At 53.0% G+C, this 1,020-nt stretch overlaps 1 protein-coding gene across 1 annotated transcript; it reads left to right on the top strand.

Annotated features, from left to right (window-relative positions):
* The first annotated feature begins 276 nt into the window (after window positions 1-276).
* Window positions 277-760, top strand: LOC124682773. The gene has a single exon (XM_047217390.1). The coding sequence runs from the start codon at window positions 406-408 to the stop codon at window positions 631-633; it is 228 nt and encodes a 75-aa protein (XP_047073346.1). The 5' UTR covers window positions 277-405; the 3' UTR covers window positions 634-760.
* Window positions 761-1,020: the final 260 nt, after the last annotated feature.

The following is a 1,020-nucleotide window of genomic DNA, read 5'->3' as shown; positions in this document are numbered from 1 at the left end:
AATACTCATCGCCAGACGACGCAGCAGCAGCATCATATCCGATCCATTTTCTTTTAGTTTTGTTGGAACGATCTTGACTGACCCGGCGGCGCGGCACTTCCGGGACCGTGTCGTGTCCGGTCTCACCACGCAACCTCGCCGTGTACAAGTCGGAGTCGCCGTCCCCCGGTGCCGCGTCCCTCAAGCTCAACTTCCTTTTCCGATTTCCCCCTTTCCTCCGCACTCCGGGTATATATACCCAGCACGAGCAGCACCATGGAAAAGCCATCCATCGGAATTCAGAACACCATACCCACACCCAGTTGACTCGCAGTCACATACCAAGCAGACAAGAAGAATCATCGCTAGCCGCGGACGCGAAGGTTCTTACTGAGGCAGCCCCCCCCTTGCTTGGTGATTGTCGCCATGGACAAGATCCTGGCTTTCTCGATCATGAGCTCGTCGCCGGCGGAAATCTCCGGGGCCGGGTACGCCACGCGCCTGTCCTGGCGGAGCGGCGGCGCGAAGCAGCAGCAGCAGGAGCAGAAACTCGAGCAGGGCTCGCGGCCGGAGAAGAAGCCTGAGGTGCGGGTGCCGCGGTTCGCGCCGGAGTTTGACGGCGTCAACTGCTTCGAGACCATAGTTTCCTGCTGAGTTGCGATCTGCAAGCGCCTCGCGCGCTGGGCTAATCTTTTTGAACTACTTCCTCTGCTTTTTGTTGCTTAGCAACGAGGAGAACTTGTAATTTGTACAAAGCTATATATTGAATGGTTTTTTCTTTCATCGAGGAGAGAAGATGAATGCATTTTCTTGCGAATGAGATGAGATGAATGAATGATGAAACTAACGTTTGATTTTTGTTATTCACTAATGCCAGATGGCGGTTGTGCCACAATTCTTCACTACGACACACAAAAACTGCCCTTCCTTGTTTGGCTCCCTTCTAACACCCCTAGTTCAGCTGTGTTGTTGCTGATATCCACCTCTGGCTTCTGTTAACAAATGGGCATATGAATAGACAGAACTGCCCTTCAACTGCAC

The sequence above is a fragment of the Lolium rigidum genome, chromosome 1 (assembly GCF_022539505.1).
Source record: "Lolium rigidum isolate FL_2022 chromosome 1, APGP_CSIRO_Lrig_0.1, whole genome shotgun sequence".
NCBI classification, from domain to species: domain Eukaryota; kingdom Viridiplantae; phylum Streptophyta; class Magnoliopsida; order Poales; family Poaceae; genus Lolium; species Lolium rigidum.
This window is presented reverse-complemented; position numbering and strand designations above follow the sequence as displayed.